Below are 24,992 nucleotides of genomic sequence, written 5' to 3' on the forward strand. Positions count from 1 at the left end.
ATTGTCCATTTACCGATCTTCTGCGGAGGCCCTGTAGTGCATGGTTGCCCTGTGAATGACATGCCTGCACTGTAGGTATTAACTTCCTGGCAATGGTAAGTGAAGCAGTGTATGATGTCAGGTTGTTCAATGCTTGAAAACATTTAGGCAGGTTTCACATGGGGTGCTACGTAGGAGACTGGCTGAGCTGATGTTGCTGGTGGGTTGTGTATTGATGAGAAATCCACCAATGGGATATTTGTCCCTGTATTTCGTTAATAAATTAAGTCAATGCATTTGACAATGTGTGAACAGTGCTCTTTACAGTCAGATTGCGTTGCCTATGCCGGATGCCTCTATTTTCATCCCATGCATACTGAGTCTTTAGAACACGCTGATCAGCTGTTGAATTTGGCTGTCTTATACTACTTATATAGAAGGGCAATTCACATGACAGCTCCAGAAAAGTATGACTGACTTGATTATCACTAGGGCTACTCACTTTTATCTGTTCATACATTGATGAACTATCCTACTTTATGACCTGGCATTGTTAAAGTTAGAGCTATAGGCATTGCTCATGACATTATTTTTGTTTATGTTTTTGTTTTTAAAACATGTAGAGAAACGGCATTGTTATTTACAATGTCAATAGCTTAATCAGTGTGTGTGTAGGTGGCTCTGTGTGTGGGTGCAAATGCAATAGGTCTCGCATTTGAGAGTGATTAAGCTATTGACATTGTAAATAACAATGCAGTTTCTTTAAATGTTTTAAAAACAAAAACATAAACAAAAATAATGTCATGAGCAATGCCAATAGCTCTAACTTTACCAATGCCGAGACCATTGCATTGTAAATGCTTGTAAAGGACTTGTGCCTGTGATCGCACATGTACTTGCCGAGGCACACAGAATGTAGCCACTGCCTGGGCAGCAGAAGAGTAGCCGCCCTCCGTGCCAGTCTGGCATTGTGGAGGAGTGGCCAGTCCTGGGGCAGCTGGGAGTCTAAAGTTTAGGATAGGACCGGGTAAGCCTGAGCCCACAGCCTTTCAAAACGGGCACATGGTCAACGGGGCCTTACCTCTTTCCATTCTGTCCACAAATAATCTCATTTTATGGGGGTTTCCTTTTTTCAACTAGAGCGGCATGAAGCTCGGCTGCAGACAAGAAAAGCACTGGAAAAAAAATATTATTACAACTACGGGAAACGCGAGCTGAAGCTTGCACCGACTCTCAGGCACAGAAAATGCCCATTTCAAAGAGGAAAGCCAGAGGAAACAAGTCAAACCACTGTGTCTGCTGGAACAATTAATGTAGGGGGACTGCAAGTCCCAGGATGCAACGTTCTGCTGATAATGTCAGAATGCTCTGAAACTGCAGCTCCGTTTGTAGTGATACCAACGGGTAGGTGGAGAAATAGCCCAGTCAGACACGTACTAGCCCGTGGTTCCTGAATGCTCTCTTGTTCACAGATTCATCACCCAACAATGCGCATTTTGTTGTGTTATATTTATGAGATCTGCTGAAGGGATGACGGTGTGAGCATTTTTTATCTGTAAAACCTTTTTGTCAAAAACAGGTGTGCACCTCCAGTGGTGGTGGGGAAGGGGCCTTGAGGGGCATATCTTCCTACCCTTTCTGTCATGCAGAAGTATTATTTAAATTTGCCTTATTTAAATTCGCCTTTGGAAGCTCCCTGTGGAAGAAGAATAACCGAATAAGAGTACACAAAGGGGCATATTCTCAAGGAGCTATCACCGAGTTATCGGCACTTTAGCGCAGACAAAGTCGCGATAAAAATACCGCCCATTCACAAGCTGGTGCTAACATCTGGTACCACCAGTTTTCCGGCAATAGCATCCTCAAAAAATATCGCCACGGATGACCCCGGCAACTATCGCTAATGAGATGCAAAGTAGGCGTTCCCAAGCAAAAACCCACGACAACACCACACCTCAGCATTCTTCTCAAAGACCAGCCAGATTGGCGATAAGAACACAAAACAGGCAACAAGGTGCGGTAGTAGCAGGAAATTAATACCTGCTCTGACCTGGTGCAAAGTCGGATGACAACCGGCACCAGACAAAGAAGCGCTGACCACAGCCACACCTAAAGAACAACAGAAGTCATGGAGCCAACGATCATGCAGTTTGGACACCCAAGAAGGCCACAAAACCACAACCCTTATCACCCAACCAGCCCCGGGGACCCACCCCGGGCACCCCCCACCTCCCCCGGACCAAGAGAGTGCACATCAATGTCACGAAATCATGAACAAAATCATTCGCCTGATGCCGCAGAATCACAACAACTAACAGTCATGTGAGTACAGAAAAAGCAGAATCAACCATTCACCATTGAGAGTCCAAACAAAATATTACAATCAAATTCTGAACCAAACAACCGTTTGGAAGAGTCATGGCGGGTCATCCCTGGACAATCCATAAGTGACAGCCCGTAAGACAATATCCCACATAAGAAGGTGTGTCAGGCACTCATCAAAGGACAGAGAGAGAGAGAGAAAGAGAGAGAGACTAAACAAGGAGCGCAAGGACACTCGGGCCCTTGGCACATACATGCCAACAGTTGCGTGTGTCTCGCAATCGGTCCACCCACAATCCAAGGCCTGGCAACAATTCCAGCGCAAAGGCCACATCACATATCAGAAATTCAAGCAGTAGTCAGACTAAAAGTAGGCATGAAAGCTCCTTTGTCTCAATACACAAGTTGGAAGGACATCTGAACCACCGACCTTGGTCTCCAATGCGCCCGGCAACCCCTGAGTGAGATACCATACCAGATTCTGGCGACTCCCACACCACGAACTGCGCTAATGAAAGAGCAAAGTGTCCACACCCCACAAACACTTGCCCCTGCTCAAGCTACACCTGCCCGCCAGTGTGAGCCAGACATTGTGTTTGGGATAGTTGCTGGTAGACATGTGCCCTTACGTGTCTTCAGCAATGTGAGCATGGTGTCCAAATTCTTGCCATGTGGATCAGTATGATCCATTGAAACAGGCTGTGTACACACTGATGTGTGTGAGTACGTCATGCAAAGAGATGTACTGTAGCCACATGCGATGGGGTACACTACTTCAGGCGGGCTACCTATTCTGACATTTACACACACAGCCCTAAATGATACATGTACGTGGGGCTACGTTGGGGGATGCGAGATTGTTGTTCATATGCAATTTGCCCGCAGCTAGTTCACGCCTTCACATGAACTAATTGGCCATGTGGGTCAGGCTCAGACATGCTCATTGATGACATTCACCAGGGTGTCCCTTTCAGTGCAATCAACGTCCCTACATTCATCCATACTTGTACACGTGAGTGAACATTGACATGACACATCCGTGTGATTCGGAATGTTTTATTCACATTCAGGGGAGTCTCGGAGCCGGAGGGGTACATGGCCAGTACAAACCCACATGACGTGGTTACCCAGTGGTGGGCCAACCAGAGTCCTTGGGGGAATGCAAAGTTAATCGGAAGCGGAGGAGTTCAGGGCACAGCCAGAGTTCTGTGAGATTGGTTCAGGAGCAGATATGGCAGGCCATGTTGGGGTCCAGGTGAATGTCACAGAGTGTTCTGGGGACAGTGGGTGGTGTTGTTCCAGGGCATGATGCATAGGTCTGAACCAGGCAGGGACAGGCCATGTGGCGGGTACAGATGCTACTACCTCCTTCCTCACACAGTCGTTACCCTCCACATCTTACTCCTCTGAGACGTCTTCTGTGTCCGATGTGTTAGGTGTGTGTTATGGCAGCATCACCGTGGACCACTGACACATCAGGGTGTGAAGGTGATAGGGCAGCATCACTGTGGGCCTGTGACGCATCAGGGTGTGAAGGTGATAGGGCAGCATCACGGTGGGCCAATGACACATCAGGGGGCGGAGATGTGTGTGTTGAAGTTCCAGCGGCAGTCATCTGGGACAGGCTCTGTGGCAGCAATGGCAAGATGAAGATCTGCAGGGCCTGGAAAATCCCAGCTACATCTCGTGGGTGTTTAGCCGTGGCAGCCATCCTTCCAGCCTGCATCCGCTCCATGGTCTCCATTGTCCTCTTCATCTGTGCCAACTCCGTGCTGTCATCGCTGGAGCCTGTATGACTCGACAGTTCTTGTAACCGAGTAATGGCCCCAGCGAGGTCAGCCAAGGATTGTTGGTGAGCATGGTGCGGACAGAGGGTGTCCGTTAGGTACTGTACGTGGTCCCTGATGGGACTCAGACACCCACGTATGGTACGGCGTTAGAATTCTATGTGTTGGTCGGGGGGTCCTGGGGGCCAGCCAAGGTGGTGTGTGCTTCCTGCTGTGTGGTCTGTGCAGGGGGTGGGGTCACGTCGATGCAGCTGGGCTGCCCTGCTCCTGGGGATGGGGTGCGGATGCTGTCCACAAGCTGTTGGAGGGTGTTTGGACAAATGTGCAGGGTGTCCTCTTCATCATCACTGTAGAGATGTGTGGTCTGCTCTGCAGGAGGTGTTTACTGTCCCTCTGCAATCTAACGGGGAGATGCAGGTTAACAGTGTGTTCCATGTATGTTGACGCATTGTATATGTTTACATACAGACTGCATGACAATATACATTGTGACTGTTTTGGAGGAGCTGGCTATTTGATGGGAGACAGTGGACATTTCGACTACATGACGGATGTGAGGTTGTATTCGTACATTCTCATGTCGCGGTGTCATGCAATGCCAGATGTGAATGGCCAGTTTCTATGCACGAGCGGCACCAGTTGTGTCCTCTGTCCTGTGGTGTAGGTGTTGCACTTTTTACCACATTGTCATCAATGTTTATGTGCTGTGATTGCTATGTGTATGTCCTGCATTGTTGGCAAGTCTGCCCTGCAGCTCTGATTTTGTAGCCCCTTATCCCTTTGAGTCGGTGTGCCTTTGACTTGTGTGCTTTTCAGGTGCTGGGATGTTTGTGACTTGGGTCATTTGTGCTCTTGGCCATATTTAGTACTCTTGAGCATTGTGTGTCTGCAGATGTGTCTTGAACATCATGGGTTGTAGGTGCACGTGGATGTGTCAGAATGTGAGCTGCTCCTTTATGGATGTGGTCCACACTCAGCCACCTCAAAGTCGTGTTGTGAACCATGTCATGTATTGTGAGTGCAGCCATGCTATCTGTCATGCAGTGTCACTTGCATAGACCGTGTGGCTCACAGAGCAGCTGCTTAGGTGGATTCAGCACATGTGCATGGGTAGGTTGTGGGATTGGTGATAGGGAGGGGGGGCCCCTTTGTGCACATAGTGGATGGGGGCCTACTTGGTGTTTCTATGTGTGCTGCAGTGTGCCAAGGGTGTCAGGGACATGTTACACACTCATTGTGGGTGTTCAGTGTGCTGCTCATGATTGTGCATGTGTGCCATTGTGCCCATCTCCCTCCGTCCCCCTAGTCCCTGGTCGTTACTCACCCTGTTGGTGTTGGGTAAGGTCATATCGTGCTGTGTCCAGACCCCCAACTCCTTTGCACGGTCTCCGCACTGATGACTGTGGCCACCATTTGCTCAAGCTCATTCAGCTCCTCCTGTGGTGCAGGAGTCCCACCTCCAGTCGCCTTTGCTGCCTTCCTGTTGGCAGCGAGTTTCTCCTTGATTTGGCTGTGCACTTCATGCCAGCGCCTCTTGACCTCCTCCATTGACCTCCTCGAATCTCTGACTGCATTCACGTTGCTGACGATGGACTGCCATATTTCCGTTTGTGTTGCCAATGCTGCAGTGGAGGTGACGGGCAGTTGTCGGTAGTGTTCGATCACCTCCTTGATGATGATCCGGTCTTCCTGCGGACTGCACCCCATCTTCCTCTTCTCCTTGCCCATTCCCGAGCACGGGGTTCCTGGCTGGTCCTCCGTGGGGCTTGTGGAGTTCGGGTTCTCCTCTGCACTCGGTCCGGGTGCATCCATGGTGCATCCATGGTGCTACGCAGTTTGATTTGGTTTTGGTGTGGTTTTTTTGCATTTATGGTGCATTTTCCCGCATGACACGTGGGATTGTAGGCCTGTGGCTGGTTTTCGCTGATTTTTGGATCACGATTGGCCTCATCGCAACTTTTTTTGCGTTGGTCTTTCGCATTATTGCGGAGTCGCGTTGAGTTTATCGCAGACATATGACTCGTTATCGTGGGCCTATCGCATGGTACCGCCGGCTTGGGAATTCCACGTTACCACGGTGTTATTTTCCCACGATAGACTGCAATGTGAAGAGTTACGTTAGGCAACTTTTGTGGTAGTTTTCACACGTTCTTGAGAATATCCCCCAAAATGTAATCTCTGTGCGTCACAGACGAAAGCAATCACTTTTCTTGTTCAGTCTTTTATGGGCTGTTAATGTGCTAAATTAAAATCAGCGGTATTGTTTCCATCCCAATGTGGTGGCTGCCAGAAGTATAAGGGTGTGACTTGTGTGCATGTAACGTTTGTGAAACACGTAGTTGACGCCCATGACAGGGTGGTGTCAGGGCCAGAGCTGCGATTTAATCTCCCCCCACCTCAAAATAATAATGTGACTTTGTGTAATTTAACTTGTGTTAATATAAGCGCTCCAGTACCTTTGGTCTGAAAGAAGTAACTTCCCCAAGAACAACAAGCATTAGCAAAGCCAATATGTCTCTCCTTTGCAAACAGCTATTGGTTTTGAAAATGTGGTTTAGAAATTATGTACACCAGTATGGATGCTGTTCAGCATGGCTAAAAGTTCTTGACTTGGATTAGGGAGCAGTAGATTGGAGTTATAGGAGTAGGGTAGAGTGGGGTAGATTGGGGGTAGAGTGGTATGGGGTAGATTGAGAAAGAGTGGAGTGAGGTGTATTTGGGTACATTGGAAAGGAGTGAGGTAGATTGGAGTGGAGTAGATTGGGTGGATTATAGAAGGATAGGATGGATTGGAGTGGGGTAGATTGGGGTCGTTTGGAGTGGGGTATATTGGAATAGAGTGGAGTGGAGTAGATTGGGGAGTGGGGTAGATTGGAGTGGTGTGGGGCAGACTGGGATGAGGTGTGGTAGATTAGAGTGGGTGGAGTGGGGTATATTGAGGTAGAGTGAGGCAGATTGGGGTATAGTGAGGTAGATAGTAGGTAGATAGTAGTGGAGTGGAGTACACTGGACTGGAGTAGATTGGGGTAGATGGCAGTAGGGTAGACTGAAAATGGAGTGGGGTGGATTGAATTGGGGTAGATTGGGGTGGAGTTGAGTAGATTGTGGTGGAGTGGGGTAGGATGCAGAGACTAGAGTAGATTGGAGTGGGGTAGATTGAAGTGGGAAGGAGTGGGATACAGTGGGGTAGTTTGAGTGGAGTGGGGTAGATTATGAAAGAGTGGATTGGAGTAGATTGGAGTGGAGTGAGGTAGATCGGAGTGGACTGGGGTAGATAGGAGTGGAGAAGAGTAGATTGGAGTGGAGTAGATTAGGGTAGAGTGAGGTAGAGTGGAGTCAAGTAGATTAGAGTGGGATAGATTGGGTGGATTATGATAGGATAGATTGGAGTGAAGTGGGGTTGGTTGGAGTGGGGTACATTGGAGTTTGATACATAAGAGTGGGGTAGTTTGGAGTAGATGGGCTAGGATAGATTGAAGTGGGGTATATTGGAGTCAAGAAGATTAGACAGGGTAGATTGGTGTAGGGGACTTTGGGGTGAAGTGGGGTAGGTTAAATTGGAGTGTAATGGAGTGGGGTGGAGTGGGTTAGACTGGACTGGAGTGGGGTAGATTTGGGTGGAATGTAGTTGACTGGAGTGAAGTAGATTGGGTAGAATGCAATGGAATGTGGTAGATCGGGGTAGAGTCAAGTGGGATAGATTGGGTGCACTAGAGTGGGGTAGACTTGTGAAGGGTGGAGTGGGTTAGATTGAAGTAGAGTGTAGTGGGGTTGAATGAGGTGGTATGGAGTAGGGTAGCTTGGATGGATTAGAGTAAAGTAGATTGAAGGGAGTAGGGCAGATTGAAGAGGGATGATTGGAGTGGGGTAGTTAGGAGTGGAGTAGATTAGAAGGGAGTGGGCTAGATTAGATTAGAGTGGGTGAATTGGAGTAGAGTGGAGTGGGGTGGGTTAGGGTGTGGTGGAGTACAGTGGGGTGGTGTAGATTGCAGGGGGTGGGTGGAGAGGGGTACACTTGGGTAGGCTGGCGTGAACTGAAGAAGATTTGAGTCGAGTAGATGAGTAGATTGGAGTGTGGTAGATTGGGTAGGGGTAGTCTAGAGTAGGATAGTCTGGGGTGGAGTGAGGTGGGAGAGTCTGGAGTAGGGGTGGATTAGGATGGAGTGGGTTAGATAGTGGAGTAGGTGGTTTTGAGTGGAGCATGGTAGGTTGGAGTGGGGTAGATTAGAATGAAGTGGAGTGGGGAGAGTTGGGTGGGGTAGAATGTGGAAGAGTGGAGTAGGGTAAATTAAGTGGAGTGGGGTAGATTGACTGGATTGGATTGGGGTAGATTGTGGTAGATTGGAGTGGTCTAAATTATGGTAGATTGGAGTGGGGTAGATTGTCGTTGAGTCAGGTAGATTGATGGGATGCAGTATAGATTGCAGTGGAGTTTGGAGTGGAGTGCAGTAAATTGGAAAGGAGTGGGGTAAATTGGACTGGGGTAGATTGAGTCGAGTAGGGTAGATTGGAGTGGAGTTAGGTAGACTGGAATGGAGTGGGTTGGATTGGAATAGATTGGATTGGGGTAGATTGGAGTGTATTGGAGTGGAGTGGGGTAAACTGGGGTAGATTGGAGCAGAGTAGGGTAGATTTGAGTGTAGTGAGGTAGAATGGGGTAGGGTTTATTGGATTAGATTGAGTGGATGGAGGTAGATTGGAGTGGAGTAGATTTGGGTGGAGTTGAGTAGATTGGATTGCAGTGTGGTAGATTGGGGTAGAGTGGAGTGGAGTAGATTGGAGTGGGGTAGGTTGTAGTGGAGTTGGGTAGATTGGATCATAATGGAGTGGATTGGACTAGATTGGAGTGGAATGGGGTAGACTGGGCTAAAGTGGGGTAAATTAGGCTTGAGTGGGGTAGATTGAAGTGGAGTAGATTGGTGTGGGTTGGGATAGATTGAGGTGGGGTGGAATGGGTTAGTTAAATTAGGGTGGGTTGGAATGGAGTGGAGTAGGTTGGGGGGAGGGGTTAGGTTGGGGTGGAGTAGATTGGGGAGATTGTATCGCAGTGGAGTGGGTTGGGGAAGATTGGGGTACATTGGAGTGGAGTAGAGTGGGATAGATTGGAGTGGCGTGGAGTTGCGTGGCGTGTTGTGTATATATAGTGTCTTAGCTTGGGTGGGCGTAGAGTGGAGTGGCATATCGTAGAGTAGAGTGTGGAAGAAGGGAGTGGCATGGCATAGAGTGGAAGGGCATAGAGTGGAGTGGCATAGTGTGGAGTATGCACGGTGTAGCAGCGCACTGTAATTACAGACAACACTTTTTCAATTGAAATGACGATTACATTTGCACTGAAATACGGTTTTACTGCACACAAACAATAATGTGTGCAAATGTCATGACCTTGGGTATTGATGTGTTTTGATGATATTCAAATATTTGTTTCCACCACACGTCATAATTGCAAAAATATGTGCTTCATTTGCACTAATTCTGATATGGTCTGAAACATTAGTACAGTTAATTTTTTTGTGTGCTACAAAAAAAAATATCCTACACCCTCTTCTCTTACATGGATATTCAACAGGATTGTCACATAAATGTTCCCACTTTCAAGTAAGATTAAGAAAAGCAAACACCAAACTCCATCGAAGAGAGAGCTTCACGTTTGACCTCTGTCTTTGAATGCAAAGTAATTGTGACAAGATTAGAACAAGATTTAAAGGCCTGTTTACAGAAAGTGAGTTCATGGAAGCATACAGTAAACATGGTTTGGGCAACAGGAGTGACAAATCTAAGCTGGACAGCCTAAAACAAAGAAAGCCAGCAAATAGGAAGTGAGACAATGTGTGTTACAAACCACAAGCTAATGGCAAGCAATGGGTTGAATGCATTCCTAGACAAGCTTTCTTAGTGTCCCCAAGATGTCTTCACAAAAGTAGACAGCTGCACCTTCTGGTAGACATCAACCTAAAAAATGGACCTTACTTGGCACTTCATCATCGCGTTTTAACCTGGCGTCCATATTAGGTGAAGGGAAATCCTCTACCAGCCAATAGGAGTGCAATACAAGCACTCTTTCAAGGAAGCCCAAATCTTCTGCCCAATGAAATTGAGTGCTCCTGCATCCCAACATATGGGCGGAGCCAAAACCCCTTCTGGTGATGCTCACATCTTTGTCTGGCGACAGCTGCCCTGTCTGCCAGACCATAGAAAGGGTGACTGATGGAGGACCATGACAGCTGAACGAGAACCTGAAAGGTCTCTGTTACCTTGCAGAAAAGTTTAATTCTCAAGAAATGGAGAATCAACATTTCAGGAACAGTTCCACCACTGCCCATACCACTCCTTTCCATAGTGTATGGTGTTGTAGGAGCATGTTTGCAGATGTGCCCAGATTATTTTATTAGTACATATGATTGATAATGATGGATATTAACAGCATTGTCACTGCATTTCCACTCACGATTAATTTATACTTTTCCCTAGGTATCGCTGTTGGATATTACTGTGAACTACTACATCTCTCACATCCTTCTTCCTCATGTTAATGGTAAGTTGCTAGCAGAGAAGATTGTGCAAATGCAGCTCACAATTTGTTGAAGATGGTTGGTGCTGCTTAAGTGACCTGACAATAAGAGGAGGCTTGTGCTGTCTCGGGTTAAATGGCCGAAGTGGGGTAGGGAAATAGAGTATGTGTGCTGAGAAGCTGAACTGAAAATATGATAAAGCCTCCGGGAGAGGGGGAGTGGATGTTTGCTAAAGGATTCCCCACAATTAGTTGCGCCATAGTGGGTACTTGGGCCTAATATGTTTTTGTAAAATATTTCTGAAAAGAGGAGGAATGGTCAAGCGGGCAGGGAATCTGTACAAGAACCTCAACTGCTCTGTACAGCTTGCACAGAAAAGAACTACATGAGAGCTGGATATTGCCAACTGGAGTACCTGCTAAATAAAGCACGAATAATAGTAAAATATGAGCAGTGATGGTTTCTACATCGAGTAGGCACTAAAAACTATTTACACTGGCCTCGTGGGGAAGTCGTGCAGCGTGGGTCAATTTTTAGAAATACACGTTTCTGATACATTTCCCAACCCCATCCATGAATGACTAGGCAAAGAAGCTTCATGGCACATATGATATTGCTGTGCGTGGCTGTCACATGGTGCACTTCTCAACTTTACCACTCCACCCGACAACCAAACCCCCAGCACAATTCCCCCTGTTTCCGAATGGAAGAAGTTCCAACTTGGGGAACAGTTTTATTTCATGTTAAATAAACCCTCCATTGTAGGATGAATTTGATCAAGGTAATTTGATGGAATTTATCAGTTTGAAACATTTACCTGAATGTTATTTTATATCACACACATCCTCTACTGTCATTTCCCTCTGGTCCACCCACATTTCCTCAGCTTGCAAGAAGAAATTGGGAATGTTTATCACCAGCCATCTGTAGACCTGTTTTTATTTATTTAGTATTCCATCCATTGTAATTCCTGCCCACAGTGCAGTTTCTTTGGACAACATACCCAACCAACCTATGCATGACACCAATAACAGATGAAAATCTGAGTGGCAGGAGAAGCCTCTGCTGGAAGATGTCCCTTTACAGATAGACCCAAACCTAACATGTCCAACAACTATTGTTCAAGCCTGATGGGTTGGTCATAAATATGTTTGAATTGCCATCCCTAGAGCACAATAAAGTGTTTGACCCACCAATAATCATTCCCCAGCTCACAGGAGTATTTATTTGAGCCCCAAAAAATAGAAAAAAATGTTCTGCGCATCATGGGGTGATTTTGAAGAGCATAAGGGAGGCTAGTGAAGCCAATATTTATAGAACACATCCCTTAATAGAGATCAGGAGATTAATTCAACTGCCTATATCACTCTGTGGGGGTGTCCATCAAGGTAGTAGCATTGTAACTTATACATTAATTTTACTCACTCACAACATAAGTGCCAAATACCTAACACTAAACATTTGTACCCACAGTTGTGGCTGCCAGCTTCTAACCAACTCTGACCTTAGACAATGAACACAATAGACCTCCTCCACTTCACCCTCAGACCTGAGAAGGGGCCAAAGAGGTTACATATGTTAACTAAGATAGGTGCAGATCCAGCGTATCATCCTTGTAGATGATACTTTCTTTTATGTCTTGCCACCACTCTAAACCACTTAGTTGGACATGGCACCTGACACCCTGTCTCATTGCCTCATCTCCAATGCAAAAAGAATGGGCGATACAAACCAGCTTTGTAGGAGCCACCGTCCTGATCAGGAAACGACTTGCTATTATGCCATTTATATTTAACTTTGAATTTGGTTATTCAAAGACAATTTTAATATATTTCCAAAACCTGGGCTACAGTTCAAATTTTGGAGGGCTTGGTTCCCAAATTTCTATTTTAGGCTATCAAATGCCTACTCAGTATTTAGCAGCACAAGGTGAGTAGGAGCAGTTGAGTTTATAAGCCAGAGCCTAGATATAATCAATGCTGACACTGTCTAGTAGAACTGCACAGCATAAATTCAATGTGTTGGGGATGCCCAACTGATCTTACCAATTTAATCTATTCGCTAGAGTCTTTGCGAGTACTTTGAAACTATAACGTATGGCTTACTGTTACTTCACGGCATGAGTTATAGTTTCTTCAGATACGTTTAAATATACATATAACTATGACTGCAGAATTTCTATGGTTTTGTTTGGGTAAAACGTGAACCTAACTATAACATCCCTGTAACCTTTGTTTCTTTGGGTGAACTTCTGTGGTTTTTCTAACATGAAGTAATATATAAATACCGTACGTTAATACAACCACCGAAGGCCGTGTGCTGCAGGGGTATGGTGTGTGAGTAGGTTAGTTTTTTTCTCCCCAATTGGTATTCGGATCCGTGGGTACCCACAGGTACTTGCACATCCATGGAGGATTCACGCCCCTAGATATCTATACATTTCTTTCTTTATTAACTTTCAAACTACTGAATAGATTTACACAAAATTACAAAAAGATCTTTGGTATAATTCTGTTCTGCGGTTCGGGCTGTAGCCATGTCTGCAAATGGCAAAATCCCCATAGACATTGCATGGGGAAAAGTATTTTGGGACCCCCCCCCCATTTTTCTAGGTCTTTCAAGACTTGACTTTCAAGACAGGAGCTGAACTGAGTTGCATAATAGTTTTGAAAATTACATGAACATTCATCAAACGGCACCAAAGTTATTAGCACAACAAAAAACACTTGGTCTATAGGAAAACTTGTTGTTCAAAATATTGCAATTAATTCTTCCTGCGATCAATGTCATACAATAAAGAAATCATCAATTAATCATAACCATAAGATGATTTTATCCAAAAAAGTTTAATTCTGTCAAAATATCTGTGAAGGCTGCGAGGAGTATGTAGTGTGTGACTGCTAGTCTGTGAGGGTTGTCAAAGTATAGTTGTGATTTGGGACTGCTAGTGAGTGAGGGGAATCAGAGTGCTGGTCATAGCGTCAGACTGCTACAATGAAAGGGTGGGAGAGGACTTTTGTTAAATTGTGACCACTAGCCTCTGAGGTTTTTGAAAGTGCCTCTAGGAATGTGTGACTGCTATTCTGATGAGTGGGAGAGTGCTGCATGTCACATGAGACTGCTAGTATTTATGGGGTAACCATGTTATGTTATGTTATGTTAGCCTCATTTTATAACGCGCACAGATACTAAAAAAGTGTCCCGGCGCGGGTGCCTAATAGCAACAGAGGAAAGATTGCTTGTGAACCACTGAAAGTTCCTACCCAAATGGCATTTAACGGAAGAGTAAGGTTTTGAGTTGTTTTTTAAATTGCCTAGAGTTATCTATGTTCCTAAATTGTTTTACCTCAGCAAAACGAAAAAAGATAGATTGGGAGTCTTTCTCTACATATCCCCCTGGACCACTGCTTCCATCACATTTAAATGTGGTTTCTGTGCTACCAAGGGTTATTTCTATTTTATAACACCAATGCCTGTACACAGCAACAATTAACAACACCCTGATTATGGTGGTGAAAGAGAAGCCTGCTGCTCTAAGTTCAGACCTTAGGGTAAATGTATCTGCTTAGTTTACTGTATAATGGTCCTGAATTAATATTTCAAACACAAAAGCAAAAAAGCGCAAACTTAGTTAAGTGATCTACTATGTCGTGAGCTGAGAAGGGAAAAAGATTTAGAAAAGCTCACAATATTCAATACTACATTTCAAAGTAAAACGCAACATCCAAACTAATAAATCACCGAATATTTACTTAATTTTAGCAATTTAATTACAGATTTATATGGTATTCAACTCAGGGTTGCTCCAGAAGGAACGTGCAAATAGCAGAAGTGCTAAAGGGTGAGTGAGTGAGGAGAGGAGTGGTAGAACATAGTAGCAATAAAAATTCTTAAATTCACAAAAGAGGTAAACGGTCGTAATTCACCGTCACACACATAGAACCTGGTCACGTTCACAATTTACAATGATATGGTCAAAGACAACTTAATCATCTGGCATGGAAGGGGGGGTTGTTTTCGTTTCCCAGGTGGTAGAAGGGGCGTTGACGTTTCGACCCGACTAGGGGGCCTTAGGGGAAGTTAGAACCTTGCCCATGCGGGTCTTCATCAGGACCAGAAGGGCAACCTGAGTGACTCCTAGATGACGTCTAGTGCCTGAAAGTTTCAAGGGCCCTTGTTATTAGGGGCGCACGGAGTGCTAATTCCAGACGTCTCTCGTAGTGTAGGGGTTGATTGTCTGAATTCTTCAGTGAGGAATAGTACGTCTCTTGGGGTGCTCAGTTACAAGGACGAACAAAAGCCGGGTGAATCGGTTGTGGAAGCCTCTAAAGCGCTGGTGGCTGACTCCGCGCTCAACCGCGAGGACGTCGCGGAGTCAGCCACCAGCGCTTTAGAGGCTTCCACAACCGATTCACTCGGCTTTTGTTCGTCCTTGTAACTGAGCACCCCAAGAGAAGTACTATTCCTCACTGAAGAATTCAGACAATCAACCCCTACACTACGAGGGACGTCTGGAATTAGCACTCCGTGCGCCCCTAATAACAAGGGCCCCTGAAACTTTCAGGCACTAGACGTCATCTAGGAGTCACTCAGGTTGCCCTTCTGGTCCTTATGAAGACCCACATGGGCGAGGTTCTAACTTCCCCTAAGGCCCCCTAGTCGGGTCGAAACGTCGACGCCCCTTCTACCACCTGGGACATGAAAACAACCCCCACGTTCCGTGCCAGATAATTAATTTGTCTTTGACCATATCATTGTAAATTGTGAACGTGACCAGGTTCTATGTGTGTGATGGTGAATTACGACCGTTTACCTCTTTTGTGAATTTAAGAATTTTTATTGCTACTATGTTCTACCACTCCTCTCCTCACTCACTCACCCTTTAGCACTTCTGCTATTTGCACGTTCCTTCTGGAGCAACCCTGAGTTGAATATCATATAAATCTGTAATTAAATTGCTAAAATGAAGTAAATATTCGGTGATTTATTAGTTTGGATGTTGCGTTTTACTTTGAAATGTAGTATTGAATATTGTGAGCTTTTCTAAATCTTTTTCCCTTCTCAGCTCACGACTTAGTAGATCACTTAACTAAGTTTGCGCCTTTTTGCTTTTGTGTTTGAAATACTAATTCAGGACCATTGTCTTTTGTATTAAGATTATACCCAGGTCCTTAATTTACTGGGTTACCCCATTTTTGTAATGGCTAGTTTACTGTATAGGCAGCCCATCTTGTAAAATGTAAGTATCACTCTTCAATAAAGAAATAAAATAATGAGGTGTATTCACAAACAGCTTTTCTTTTCAAATTTTATTTGCGTTAACACATTAATCTGAAAACATTCTAATGTATATTTAACATTGGAAAGAACTTGAAACATCTATGCCTAGGGTTGACGGCAAATGGTCAGACACATCACCTATTGATGGTAGTAAGTGACACTCACATCATTCATGCCACAAAAAAACCATTCATTGTAATTTGGGCCATCAAAGTATTAACTTTGGCATGTGGTTGAATAAATTCAAGAACTGTGCCCAAAATTTTCAAAGACTTTGTGTTGGGTTTGTGTTACCTTCTATTAGCACAATCCCAATGTAAAGTGTACTTGAGGAATTTAGAGTCCAACGCAATCGTGATTTACGTTGGAGTGTAAGCCAAAGTAATACAACTCAGCATAATGTATCACTGTGCATTACTTTGTGTCAAGGGGGCACTCCATGGTTGGTGCATGGGTATTCTCATGCAACTACCCATGTGTTTGGTGCAAATCCTCATCTACAATGAATAGCAGACAGGGATTTGTGCCAAACTCATGTGCCTTCCTGAGACAGGCGTGACGAGGAGAAATGTTTTAATTTTTCCTTGTTTTTTATTTCTGATGCCAGCCAAAACCTTTTGATTTTACTAAACAATTATATATATTCTACCCTTCCATTTAGGGGCTTTCAGACAGCCATATTCATGCATTAGTCTATTGTTGTGCCATTCCCATTTTTCTCCTGTCCACTACAGCATACAGCAGGGGCCAGTGATTCACCACACTTCTGCCACTGGCTTAAATTCACTGTGAGTGACAGCATTTTGGTCTTTCTCTAGAGCACATACGCACACAAAGTAGCCCCTCTTTTGCTAGAGACAGATATATACATTATTTGGCTTACCAATATTATGAAGGCCTACAAATTAATTACGCCTTTGTTAATAATTATTTGTTGGGGTTCGATGACAGAGCTGCATGTGAGGCACCGTATGCTATTGAGAGCAATCTTGATTGTAATTGCGTCATTGGAGACATAGTCTACATGGCTACGAGAAATAAGTGCATTATTCACTTTAGCCCTCAATAAGTTATTTGGAGGCTAGTCCTGCGCAATGCAATGCATCTGGGATACACTAACCCATTTTAGCAAGTTCACCAAATCACAGTAAGCACCAGAGATTGTCACTCAATTATGCTGAGCAGCATATTCATTCTTGTGTTCACACTGGTGGTGTTTATGTCTGCGCTGCCTCTTTGGTTTTAATCTCAGCAGCGATGTATTAATGTCAGTAACAGAAGAGAGTGTTAACATGGCTCAGTTTGGGCACAGGCACTAGCCCTCATTGCCTGCAGTCAGTTTATACCCTTCCTGGAGGTGTGTTTGCATAGCCCAACATGTACTGCGCGGCCACGTTGGGACCTCAGGGTGAGTTTTGCATCGCAGTCGGGGAACGGTGTCTGCGGCTCTGGTGCAGGCAGCCGCGATGCTTCGAGATCGCAGGGAAATGTACCAGTTCCGATTGATGCTTTTGGTGGCAATGCATTGGTTTCTTGGGTTGCAGCACCAAACACTCACTTCCAAAGGCCCAGGACTGAATCTGGCACCACATGGCAGAGCAGGACTCACAGCAGAGGAGCTTAGGTGCTGAGGTGCTGGTAGCAAGAAGCATGTGAAGTCTTTGATATCCCTTAGACTTCTGAACCAGGAAGCAAGCCCAGCAAAGCCTTTGGAGAACCTTTTGTAGATGCAAGATGTAGAGAGTCAAGTCCAGTCCTCTCACTGCCAGGCAAGAAGCAGAAGGCCAACACAGCAAAGCAAACAGCAAGAGGCAGTCCCTCCTGGCAGCACAACAGCTCTTCTTCCTGGTACGATGTCTTCAGTTCCAGAAGTGTTCTGAGCATATGGTGTCAAAGGTTCAGTACTTATATCCATTGAAGTAGGGAGGATTCAAGGAAAGGTCTTTGTAGTGCATAAGACCCTACCCTTTCCTGCCCTGGCTCCAGACTCACCACTGAGGGGTATGCAACCTTTTGTGTGGGGACAGGCACAGCCCTATTCAGGTTCAAGTGTCAGCTCCTCCAGCTCACTCTAGCTCAGGACGACCCATCAGTCTGGTGATGAGCCATCAGGATCTGAGTGGCACACCTCAGCTTCCTTTGTGTGTGACTGTCTAGAAGGAATGCATAAAGCCCAGCTGTCACCCAACCCAGAAATGTATTTCAGAGACAGGCAGAAGGCACAGAATGGTTAAAGTAAGAAAATGCAAACTTTCTAAAAGTGGCATTTTTATATCTGCAATTTAAAAAACAACTTCACTAAAAGATGTGTTTTTAAATTGCGAGTTTAGAGACACCAAACTTACTCTTCCTATCTTTTCCCAATTGGAAGTTACACTTGTAAAGTGTTACAAGGCAGCTACATTGATAAACTATTGAAGAATATAGGCCATCATTGCAGCAGTGAAATACGAATTTAACAGTATTTCATTACCAGGATATGTAAAACTAAAAAGTACATGCCCTCCCTTTTAAGTACATTGCACCCTGCCCATGGACTGTCCAGGGTCTACTCTAGGGTTGACCTATGTGTAATGAAAAGGAAGGTTTAGGCCTGACAAGTAGGCTAATTTGTCAGGTCGAGATGGCAGTTTAAACTGCACACAACAGACTCCGCAGTAGCAGGCCTGAGATATGATTGAAGGGCTACCATTGCTTCTGGCCCACTAGTAGCATCGGATTAACAGGCTCAAGGCACATGTAGTGCACCATACTAGGGACTTATTAGTAAATCAAATTGGCCAATCATGGAGAAACCAAATGCCATTACATTTTAGACACAGAGCACATGCACCTTAGCACTGGGCAGCAGTGAAAAAGTGCACAGATTCCTAAAGCCAGCAATAACGAAGTTCAGCACATAGTCAAAACAGGAGGTCAGAAGGCAAAAGACAGGGGAAACCATGCCAAAATATGTCAGGTTTAACAACACCCTCTCAGACTACCAGTTTCTCAGCACTCACACGTAAGATGTCAGACAGTACTGGCAATACTCTTATCCCCATCAGTAGCTGTCTCCCAGTTTCAACAGTTCCCTCACACACTAGCAATCTAATAATCACATCGTGTCTCTGACTGACTCCGCCCCCATTGTGCTTGTGTCAGCTCACAGGTTCAGTGCTTATGCTGACGCTGAGAGGAGAGCCGTGGAGTTCCGTGGAGCAAGGGAGCAAGGGATCCTGCAGACAGTGCTGGGAGAGACTGAGAAGCTCTTTGGCCCTTCTTCCTAAGCTGGGGTATATGCTGAACTGCTGCTGTGGCATACAGGTCTACCTTGGCATGCCCTTTCTGCTGCACTTGGAGCGCAGATAGCCCATTGCTGGATCTGCCTACACCACTGTGCCCAGCTCACTTGGGGAGCCAGGTGAGCTTCGGGAGTGCAGCAGGATGGCAGGTGGTTTGCAGACAGGTGCTGTGGTAGCAGATAGACAGAAGTAGAGTGCCCCTTCATATGCCCTGTACAGCCTCACAGGACCTCAGAGGTCTCGCAAGTTAACTCCATGATGAAAAACCTTGACATCTGAAAGTGCTGGCCATGTGTTTTTAGACATAATTGCATGGACTGGTGTCCTGTTTTCACCCAAGTTGCTCAAGTTTTGGATAGTGCCTGTGGGTGGAGGTGGCGGCTGACTTACCAGGGGAGGAGGTAAATGACACTGACTTTGAAATATATGGACTCAGGGAGTAGAACCAGAATGCACCCATTCCCTCAATATAGAAAGGGAAGCCAGATGCTCCCTCCCTTTGTGTCCTTGCCATCTTCCTGTTCACTTTATATATTAACAGCTTGGGTACCATCCTAGCAGGGAATTGTAGTGATCTCCCACAAATTGTCCATTGCCCAATTACGGCCCTTCTCTTCATGGACGATGCCGTATTCATGCCTGAATGCCCCTAGGTCTGCAAAACTTACTCACTTCTTTTGATTACTTTATGCAAGATCTAGGTCTTTTATGGAAAGAAACCAGCAAAATGTTGCGACCTTACGATCAATTTTACTTCCTCATTTTCCTATATGGGTATCTTGTTTGAGAAGCATGGTTCCTAGAAACAAGCTGAAAGCACTGTCTAATTTTGAATCCAAACTAGGTAGGAAGCCCTGGAACAAATGCTAATCATTTACAAAGCCAAGTGTTTGTGGGCAGTGCTGTATAGGACAGTAGTTTGGGGCTTCAGCAATAGTCAGCCACTGCAACTCATGGAAAATTGATTTTTAAGGAATATCCTTTTAGTACCAAAGAGCTGCTCCACGTTTATTTGTCATTCTGAACTCTGGCCCCCTTCCTGTCTGACGCAGTTAGAATTCAGCCAGGTCTTCTTTGGTACAAGATTTGGGCTAACAACGATACAGCCCTAAACTGCAAAGTAATCAGGGATGTCTTAAATTGACCTCATATACTGAAATCCCATGGTCGAATCATATTATTTATCCGGAATATTTTGACTGCCCAGACACATTCGCATGTATTAGCAGAAAGGTTTTTAATAAAGGACTGTGTATCCCTTTTTTAGGATCTAGTATTGACCTCTGAACTTCTTAAACCTAGTGTAATTAAAAACCAAATGATGTTGGTCACTTTTGATATGCAACCATACTTGAAATATACGCATAATGCCAGCCACTGATTTGCTTTAACCCAATACAGATTAGACACTTTCCATCTTCTGATAATCTTTCCTAGTGTTAATTAATGGTCTGAGAATTTAATTAAATGTCTCTGTTATTACATCACAAAACAGAGCACCATCCATACCATCTTCTTCTGTAAATCTAACAAGGATTTGAGGAAGAGTTTAGTAGTACCCATCCTGAGAGAATTAGAATTTAAACAATGGCGCCTGGATTTTTTTTGCAAGCTTTGTCCACACTAACTATCTGCTATACAATGTCTAGTTACTTATGGTTAAGGAAATCCGTACTTTTCTAGTATGATGCTCCTTTTATTTTATGATAATTGTATATTCATTGCACTATTTGTACACGCATACCTTAACGTAACTTTTGCTGGACTTTATTCCGTAATTTATGTTTGTATGTCTGATTTTAACTTATTAACAATACTATATTATGTTGTGCATGCTTTCATGATTTATATACAAAAAAATCGAATAAAGCTTATTTTGACTTTGACTTTGACAGTGCTCACACAGCCTTCACAAACTAACAGTCACACTTGACCAGAAGCATCCTCACGGCCATCGAAACTTGCAGTAAAGGCAACATGTCTGGCTTGTCTGAGTGACTTTGTGAGTGAAGTGGATGGGTGTATGAAAAGCTGTTTGCGTGTAAGGATGATTATTTGCCTGCCTGCCTGCCTGCCTGCATGGGTAATTAATGATTTTCATCCATTGGTCTGTTCATTAACATTTTCTTCTGCCCCTATAACATATAGCATGGGACAGTGAAAATGACAGCATTCTGCTATTTTACAAGGAGCACGCCATTTCCAAAGTAGTTCTCTTTAGTGCTAGTAATTACTATGGCTATGTCTGCTTTTTGTAATTAAAAAAAAAATAATAATACAAGCTTTGACAAAGCCACAGGGCTAGGCCCATTGCCAGACCTATTACTGGCTTTGCGAATGATTTTTTCTCTTTCCATGTGTGCTGCTTTCTTCGGCAAGTATTCAAAGAGGAAAATGCTTTGAAGCATAGTTGTTGTACCAGAAGGGAGTCCTTCCTTCACAAAAACTGTACTGACTACTACGCTGACACACTTGCATAATGATGCAAGGGTGTCTGCCTTAGGGCACAGCAGCCAAAAGTATGGCAGCGCTTGGGGAGAGCTGAATAACACCGCATCCTAGGAGATATGGGGTTGTTCTGCTTTTTCCCATTTGTGCAACGCAGCACAGTGCAGCAAATTCACTGGCTATGGTGCGTTGTGTGATTTATTTCTAATTCTGGGGCATATTATCAAGGAACGGCGTTAAAATTATCGCCGGTTTAGCGGCAGAAAACTCCTGCTAAAGCGGCGATAATGGGCTTGATAATATGTCCTGGAGAATTCCAATAGAAGCCCATGTTCACACCAGAACATGGACTTCTATTGGAATTCTCAAGGGCATATTATCAAGCCCAGTTTTCTGCCGCTAAACCGGCGATAATTTTTAACGCCGTCCTTGATAATATGCCCCTCTGTGCCTTAGTTCTTGAGAAGTCGGACAAAGTTTCTGTGACTATATCCAGTTTTGCCCCATTCAAAGTTTCCAGTTCTAAGTTTGACTCTGAACGGAAAGTATCATTGGCATGGATCGCTTCTACGTAAATATCTTAAGCACGGTATGCGTCCTTCATGCCACATACTTAGCCCCAACTGACATTTTGTTCCCTGCACCGCATCATACAATTAAACTATGCAGCAGGTTCAGGTAGCAACATGCTACTGCGAATGGTGGTGGGAAGCAGGTGCATGCGGGCTGTCCCCGTAGACAGGGCTTTAAGTGGGATGAAAAAACTAGGGGGTCTCTCAAAGGGGTGTGACAGATGTAATTAAGGGCGTGGCTTAAAAACACTGAACCTAAAAATCTGTGCCTAGCATAGTGTGCCCCTGGACTTGTATTTTGCTGTTTCTGTCATTGCATCCAGATATATCCAGATATATAATACCAGTAACATTATACCTACAGCAAGCCAGGACTATTGGCTTTGCCAATGGTTGTTAGTTTGGTAAGATAAAATAAGCAACAGCTTCAGTTCTGAAATGATGAGACTCTGAAAGTACTAAAACGAGTCTGTTAGAAGTTACATCATAGGTAGTGAAGGGTGGTACTGCTGCAGAGTTAAGATTTTCTTTCACCCTGAAGGCGAGGGCAAAAATGGAGAGCCCGAAAGGTGCTCGTCTCAGCACCTGCTTTCAACAACTACCGGTGCTGAGCACCGTCAGGACCCGGCCTACTTGATGCGCTGCCTGTAGATATAAAAAACAAGCATTTGCTATCAGGGCCAGACTGGGAACCAAAACTGGCCCAGGCAAAGTGCTTGGCCGCCTCCCCAGGGGTTTGGGGGTGTGGCTTAGCTGTTTGCCAGGTCCTGTTTCGACCGATTTTGTTACAGGGGCCGATATTGCAGCTATGCTTAAAAAACGGCCCTGTAACAAAAACGGTCCCCCATGGGCCCAAAACCAGCCCGAACCCTGGCGGTCCACCTGGAAAATGCTCAGTCCGACCCTGTTTGCAATGCAATAGGTCTCGCATTTACGAGAGTTTAAGGTATTGTCATTTACAATGGCAAAAGCTCAAACTCTTGTGAATGCGAGACCTATTTCACTTAAAAGAAGCGCCCTCCATTGTACGGTGCTGCTTGAAAGTGATAGCGCGCATGGCGCGCTGAATGTAAGGAAAGCACATCCTGTCTGCAGTAGGAGAAACTCATTAAAGAAAACCGTGCTTACAGACTAAATAAGACATACCATGCCACAACAGAAGTAAAAGGGCCTGTCGCTATGGGAGTTCAAATGCAAAAACAACAGTTGATGGACAGAATGCAGAGCAATGTCATACATTCACCCCAGTACAGAGATCTGGGCCTAAATCCATCATTTTTTTGCTCACCATGCCGTTCCAGTTTGAACCCAGCCACATGCAAATCAGTCTTCACCCTGTGCCTCATGGGTACAGTCCAGCCCGAACTGCCAAGCAAGGTCCTCCCCGGACTGGAAACAAGCATCCTAGGACCGGTTTCGGGGTTTCACCCCTCTTCAGCCAGGATAGCTTGATTCCAGTGGCATGGAGAGCACGGGACCCACGTCTGGGCATACCCTTCCCACTTGGGGTGACAAATGCAAAAACAACAGTTGATGGACAGAATGCAGAACAATGTCATACATTCACCCCAGTACAGAGATCTGGGCCTAAATCCATCATTTTTTTGCTCACCATGCCGTTCCAGTTTGAACCCAGCCATATGCAAATCAGTCTTGACCCTGTGCCTCATGGGTACAGTCCAGCCCGAACTGCCAAGCCAGGTCCTCCCTGGACTGGAAACAAGCATCCTAGGACCGGTTTCGGGGTTTCACCCCTCTTCAGCCAGGATAGCTTGATTCCAGTGGCATGGAGAGCATGGGACCCACGTCTGGGCATACCCTTCCCACTTGGGGTGACAAATGCAAAAACAACAGTTGATGGACAGAATGCAGAACAATGTCATACATTCACCCCAGTACAGAGATCTGGGCCTAAATCCATCATTTTTTTGCTCACCATGCCGTTCCAGTTTGAACCCAGCCATATGCAAATCAGTCTTGACCCTGTGCCTCATGGGTACAGTCCACCCCGAACTGCCAAGCCAGGTCCACCCTGGACTGGAAACAAGCATCCTAGGACCGGTTTCGGGGTTTCACCCCTCTTCAGCCAGGATAGCTTGATTCCAGTGGCATGGAGAGCACGGGACCCACGTCTGGGCATACCCTTCCCACTTGGGGTGACAAATGCAAAAACAACAGTTGATGGCAGTTTACAAATGCAGAAAAGGAGGTTCGAAGAGGGACTAACAAGATTAATAACGACTCTGAAGCTCGCATTTACAAAGGAAACAGACACAAGGCAATAAAAAATATGGGCGGATAGTGGACGGGGCTTCAAAGCCATACTCCAATACTGCATGCCTTGCAGCAGTGCACGCACTGCCCAGGATCGGCCTAAAAATGCAGGGCAAGCTGAGAGGGGTGGCAAAATCACTGCTGGGGAAACACCAGCACCTACAGTGCGTTGGTGTTTGACCCGCAGTGAAATATCTGTGCATAAACTCACATACTCCAATAGTTAGGTAAAACATCAGTCAGCCAAACAAGTGCGTGTCAAACCAGTACATCTTTATTACTTACTTTTTCAAATGAATTTGCAATGTAAGCTACAGAATCTAAGGAAAGCACATCCTGTCTGCAGTAGGAGAAACTCATTAAAGAAAACCGTGCTTACAGACTAAATAAGACATACCATGCCACAACAGAAGTAAAAGGGCCTGTCGCTATGGGAGTTCAAATGCAAAAACAACAGTTGATGGACAGAATGCAGAGCAATGTCATACATTCACCCCAGTACAGAGATCTGGGCCTAAATCCATCATTTTTTTGCTC

General features: G+C 45.1%; 1 protein-coding gene across 1 annotated transcript in view; it reads left to right on the forward strand.

Moving 5' to 3' along the window:
- The window catches only part of LOC146812188 (bactericidal permeability-increasing protein-like), a 445,329-nt gene that overhangs the window by 355,778 nt on the left and 64,559 nt on the right, over positions 1 to 24,992 (forward strand). Inside the window, exon 13 of the mRNA XM_085619207.1 lies at positions 10,557 to 10,620. Within this exon, the coding sequence (XP_085475333.1) occupies positions 10,557 to 10,620 (64 nt within the window). The remainder of the gene's footprint in view (positions 1 to 10,556; positions 10,621 to 24,992) is intronic.

The sequence above is a fragment of the Triturus cristatus genome, chromosome 7 (assembly GCF_964204655.1).
Source record: "Triturus cristatus chromosome 7, aTriCri1.1, whole genome shotgun sequence".
Taxonomy (NCBI): domain Eukaryota; kingdom Metazoa; phylum Chordata; class Amphibia; order Caudata; family Salamandridae; genus Triturus; species Triturus cristatus.